Source organism: Pimephales promelas, chromosome 7 (genome assembly GCF_988280905.1).
Source record: "Pimephales promelas chromosome 7, fPimPro1.hap1.1, whole genome shotgun sequence".
In the NCBI taxonomy this organism is placed as follows: domain Eukaryota; kingdom Metazoa; phylum Chordata; class Actinopteri; order Cypriniformes; family Leuciscidae; genus Pimephales; species Pimephales promelas.
This window is the reverse complement of record NC_142775.1, coordinates 40,304,039-40,310,203: the sequence shown is the minus strand read 5'-3', so window position 1 is coordinate 40,310,203 and position 6,165 is coordinate 40,304,039. Positions and strand designations below refer to the sequence as shown.

The 6,165-nt window shown below is 36.1% G+C and overlaps 1 protein-coding gene across 1 annotated transcript in view; it reads right to left on the bottom strand.

The window, feature by feature from the left end:
• Positions 1–3,850: 3,850 nt before the first annotated feature.
• The window catches only part of sh3rf3 (SH3 domain containing ring finger 3), a 107,580-nt gene continuing 105,265 nt past the window's right edge, over positions 3,851–6,165 (bottom strand). The window contains 1 exon segment of the mRNA XM_039669998.2: positions 3,851–4,974. Within this exon segment, the coding sequence (XP_039525932.2) occupies positions 4,806–4,974 (169 nt within the window). The 3' untranslated portion in view covers positions 3,851–4,805.

Here is a 6,165-nt window from a genome sequence, read left to right as displayed (position 1 = left end):
ATTGCCAGGTATAAAACCGCAATTGTATGATATAAAGTCAGAATTGTCCGAAAAAAGTCGCAATTTATCAAATATTCTGGCAATGGTAACCTGTCAGGAAAAGAGTTAAAGCTGCACATCATAATCACAGCGATTATGTGTATGAATAACTCCACCAACCCTGCTTTTAAATCAAAGGCATTTATTGCTAAAATGTACTTGACAAACAAACAAAAACAAACCACATTATCATCATAATCAGTATAAGACAATGTGAAAATGAAAACAATGTCAAATACCAGAGGACAAGTTCTTGAGGAAATATTCCCCAATATCATTATAAATATGTCGATCATATAGAGTTCATGCTGAATCGCTCTCATCAATCATTCTGCCGTCATTTATGATGCAAAAACACTTCAATGAAGACAGAATGATCATGTGAAGGAGAAGTATTCCTCTTTCCAGTGGTCATCATCTCATCTCCAACATGGAGACCAACGTGTGCTTGTCTTTTGGCGAGCAAAATGGCACTTGTGCCCGAAACTCCAGATGTGAGAAACACGGCACCATGATCAAATCCACAATGATTTGATATAAAGAGCACGACATACAGAGCGAGAGAGTAAAAACACTGTCCAAAAGAAACGTCTTGTGCTTATGAAGAACGAGCGCTGAATAATGCTGGGAAAGAGGAATCCATGTGCTCATGACCTCTACATTCAGAAATGTGTCCTCACAGCCTTCAGATGACGCTTTTGTGCTGTCAATACTAATTATCGTATTATAAGGGCAAAACGAAGTGATTGTATGGTTGTGGTTTGGTTGACAGGTTGCCCCGCCCCCTTATTATAAACGCAATGGTGTTTATTGCATGTGGACATAAACAAACTAAAGTCAGTTAAACGGCTCTTTTCTCCTTTATTGTGCCGTATATCGAGTGAAAAGTTTCTGGAATAAGAACAAATGTGGGCGGGGCTTGATTTTGTCTGTGGGGAATTGATTGGATGGTAGTGGTTTGCTATTGGCTGATCTCATTTGATTGACAGGTTGCCCCGCCCATATCATCAAGCTGCAAGAGGAAGTTATCCTGATTCAAGATTACCAGGAACATCAATTTAAAACAATAATAGCTAATAAATCATTCAGAATAAACACTGCAACAACAATTGTTTACATTTTGATTTTACGGTGACTTTATAAAAACAGCGCTGACCGAACATAAGAACACGTCGTGAGTGATTGGCTCGAAACCTGCGCTGGTTTACATAATAACAATAATTTAATCTGACATAAATCAGCATTTTCATTATGTGCAAACCTTCATCAAACAGTAAATCATGGCACTCGCAACGGCAAAATAATGGATTTGCATGAACTGATAATGTTGGTCGCAATGTTATTGAGATAGGCCTACTATTATAATTTGTATTTAGGCCAATAATTAAAATAATTTTCTATTTTCATTCTAGTTCAAGTTTTAGTTTTTTTTTTTTTGTCATTTTTGTGTTTTAAAAAAAAAATCGATGCTTTATTTTTTTTCAGTTTTAGTTAATTAAGTACATGACGTTAAACTAAATGAAAATTAACTAAATGAAAATCAGAAATTTTACCTTGGCAACCAGCTGAAATAAAATAAGTTTAAGTATTTATTTCAGTTAAAGTTGATAAATATTGTAACATTTTGTTTTATTTCAAGCAACATTTTTTTTTTTAGTTTTTAGTTTCAGTGGTTAAAAGCATCTGCCAAATGCATGAATGTGAGTGTAACATCTAATGCACTGTTTCCAGTCGTGATGTCTAGTTAAACTCTTCACCCTTTATTCAGATATATTATTAAAAATGTGCTGAAGATTCAGTACGCTTATTGTGCAGTTGTGCTTGGGTTTTAAAAAGCAACCAAAATAATTTTTGGCCCGACTGGGAAATGATGAACCAATACAAAAACAAGAGAGTCGATGTTTGCTTTTTGTTTTTCTATGCATTTGCTTTGCATACAATAAAACTTGTCACAGTAGTTTGCCTTTTTATAATTTTGCCAGATAAATACCTTAACCAAGTTTAGTTTTGCTCTTGCATCGTATTTAAAATATTTCCTCATATCGTGATGGTGTAATTAAACTTTAATGATGGACATCACTTTTTGCCACTACTGTAGGCCTATTTTCCATTTTAATGACATGTTGTTGGCTGAACAACTACACAAAATAACTGGGATTTCATTTCTCTTAATTTGCAGACTAAAGCCAGTGTGTGAGTTTGTGCTTCAGATTCTCTCGGCTCTGGTTGTGTTTGAATCTTTTCTCCTGAGCGTCTCTAAAATAAAGATCTGAACTCAACAGGTCCGTTCGTGTCCTCTAATGTAGAGCGGCGTCTGACTGAGATCTGTCTTCATTCATTAAAGCCTGAAACAGACTCGACACGAGGACCGGAAGTACACATCGTTCTCAAATCGAGGACATTAACGGCTCAGAAACGTGAAGGAAAGTAACTCACCAATGCATTAGTGTCGGCTTTTCTTCCTATTGGCTTCTGGAACAAGAACAAATGTGGGCGGGGCTTGATTTTGTCTGTGGGGAATTGATTGGATTGTTGTGGTTGGCTGAGTTGTTGAGTGACAGGTTGCCCCGCCCACATCATCAGAGAAGCTGCAAGAGGAAGTTATTCTGACATCAATTTAACACATTAATGATACAATATTCTATAAAAATTAAATAAAAGAATGTCCAATTTAATTTCATGGTGACTTTAAATGTTAAAGGAGTAGTTCACTTTAAAAAAAAAACTTTTGCTGATAATTTACTCACCCCCATGTCATCCAAGATGTCCATGTCTTTCTTTCTTCAGTCGAAAAGAAATTAAGGTTTTTGATGAAAACATTCCAGGATTTTTCTCCATATAATGGACTTCAATGGGGTCCAAACGGCTCAAGGTCTAAATGAGAGTTTCAGTCCAAACTGCAATCTGTTCAAAGGGCTTTAAACGACACCAGACAATGAATCTTTTTTCGAGTCATTTGGTTGATTCAATGAACGAAATTACTCGAAAAAAGAATCGTTCATTTTGATGAACGAGTTCGAACAGGAGAGTCAGGAACGCTCATCACAGAACAGAGCAAGACAAACATTTGAGCTTATAAAACTTAAACTTTGTTTTTTGTTTTGTTTTTTTAAATGACCACTCGTTTCGCTTGATAAGACCCTTATTCATCATCTGGTGTCGTTTAAAGCCCTTTGAAGCTGCACTGAAACTCTCTTTTGGACCTTGAACCGTTTGGTCCCCATTGAAGTCCATTATATGGAGAAAAATCCTGGAATGTTTTCATCAAAAACCTTAATTTCTTTTCGACTGAAGAAAGAAAGACATGGACATCTTGGATGACATGGGGGTGAGTAAATTATCAGCAAAAGTTTTTTTTTAAGTGAACTACTCCTTTAAATATGTCCAGAAACCTGCAACACGCTGGCCAAACATGTTTGTGTACTTGTGTAAAGTCTGTTTCTGGCACATTGAGCACATGGAAAACTCATGAAAATACTCTATGGCGCTCAACACCTGCAGATTCAAAGCAGAGACGCTTCAGGCATCAAACCTCCACAGAGACTCAGTAAACCAGACGGATAATGTCTGTAAGACGGATGAGGCCGTAAACCAGCGCATGCACATCCCAGGATTTAAATCAATAAGAGGAGTTTGTGCTTTCATAAAGAGCTTCACGATATCATCACCGTAAACCAGCTTTCATCATGAGCCGTCCTGTGTGTGAAGCTCATCAAAACATGTCCCGGGTCATATTTCACTCAAAAACACAAACATATGCATATATATATATATATACATATATATATATATATATATATATATATATATATATATATACATATACTCACACGTGATCATTCAAAAGTTTGGGATAAGTAAGTTTTTTTAAACAAATAAATTAAGACTTTTGTTCATCAAGAACGCACTGAAATGATCAAAAGTGACAGTAAAAACATTTATAATATTATAAAAGATTCTGTTTCAAATAAATGCTGTTCTTAAACTTTCTATTCATTCATCAAAGAATCCTGACATAAAAAATGTATCACGGTTTCCACAAAAAATCTGAAGCACTGTTTTCAACACTAATAATAATAAGAATAAGAATGATTATTAACAATTGAGCACCAATAATATTAATAATTAAATTGTTAATAAGTTGTTATTCCAAACTTTTGACCAGTAGTTTATGTGTCAATATATAAATGTGAAATATACATTTAAATTACATTATTGAGACATTATTTTCACAATTAAACAACCCGTAAACTATTTCTTTTTGTTTAATTTCCGATTCTCAATCCTGTAATGCATTATTTCTCTTTTGAATGAGCATAAAGGCACTACTATACTAATATACTAACATGCTGTATTCATATTTACCGCTTATATAATACATCATGAATTCATTTGCGTTACAAGAATGAGAATCCAGTGGGGACAATAGTCAAAAAAGTTATTTGCGTTATGATTTTGGTGTGAAATATGAGCGGTTTGATGAGCTTCATCACTACATTCATCGGATATCACTGTTGATTACATCCTCGCTGTGTCGTTATCATTCAGATCTGCTGATTCAAGGAGGAAATAAAAGCGATTTGACGAGGATGAAGATGTGATCCACACACACACACACACACACACACACACTCGCTCCTCCAGAAGAGACATCTATCATCTGAAAGGGCTTCCTAGCAGATGTATGAGGACGATGGCAGTAAAGATGCTCGTTCTTGTGCTCGTCTTCATGAGTGTGTGTCGATCCCGTGGCTGGTGTTTGTCCTCTAGAAACTCTCCACGAAGCTGCCGGGGAAGAGACCCGTCCGACCGGTGCGCTGAAGCGTTCCCTTGTACCAGCCGTCTTCACGTTTCTTGTGCACGAACACGACGTCGCCCTCCTTCAGCTCGATCTCGGCCTCGCTCTGAGGCGGATACGGGACCAGCACACGAAACCTGACGGAGGAGAAACACACGGTTATAACGCAAAATTAACTAATCTTTTTTTCGTGTCATTTGGTTGATTCAACGAACGAAATGAACGAATTGACTCAGAAAAAGAGAGTTGACTCACGAACGCGCGTCACAGAACAGAGCAAGGCGAGCATTTGAGCTTATAAAACTTAAACTTTGTTATTTATTTATTAAATGAGCGATCGTTTCGCTTGATAAGACCCTTATTCATCGTCTGGAATCGTTTAAACTGCATTAAAACTCTCATTTGGACCTTGAACCGTTTGGTCCCCATTGAAGTCCATTATATGGAGAAAATCCTGGATTTCCAATATTTCTTTTCGAATGAAGAAATAATGACATGGACATCTTGAATGACATGGGGGTGAGTAAATTATCAGCAAAAGTTTGTTTTTTTTAAAGTGAACTACTCCTTTAAATACCATATGGGCAATGTCTGATAACATCAAACCATAAAACAATGATTTAATCAACTTCACAGTTCATATAATTGGGGTGAGCGGGGCACACATTATTAAACACACGTTAATTCCACTTATTTTCTTAATTTTTATTGAAAACAGAAGCGAACTCGAGTCGATTTCGGTCAAAACGATTCCGTGATTATGTCTGGGCCAATCAGACGTCAGTGGGCGGAGTCAGTGTAAACAAGGTTAATATACAGTCCGTCATGTTTTCCCACTATAAAGAAACTTCTGTGCATTGAAAAGGTTCCCTTGATGTTAGGGGTGGAATAATATATATCGTGTCACAATACATCACAATTCAATAGGAAAAAATTCAAGTTTACAGAGTTTTAGTGTCAGTACTACATTAAACTACTATATATAATGTTGAATATAATGTATAATAATGCACTGAGGGGATATTTTTGTGTCCTGATAATGCCAGATGTCTGATCGTTTTAAATATCAGTGGCATATTCGTCTACAATAGTTCTGACTATTTTCAGCTTCAGAATCATGAATATTGTTGTTGTCCTGTGCATTGGGTTTCAAACTCCAAACCTATTCATTTACACTCACAATGATATATCAAATTTGGGTCGTTCGGCCCAAATGGACCCACAGCATTTAAAACAAAAAATTATTAAAAATCATATCTTCCTCGGATCGGTCCGAAATTTAGTGACTTTGTTGTTATTTGGTATATGAACACCCCAAAAAATTGGGG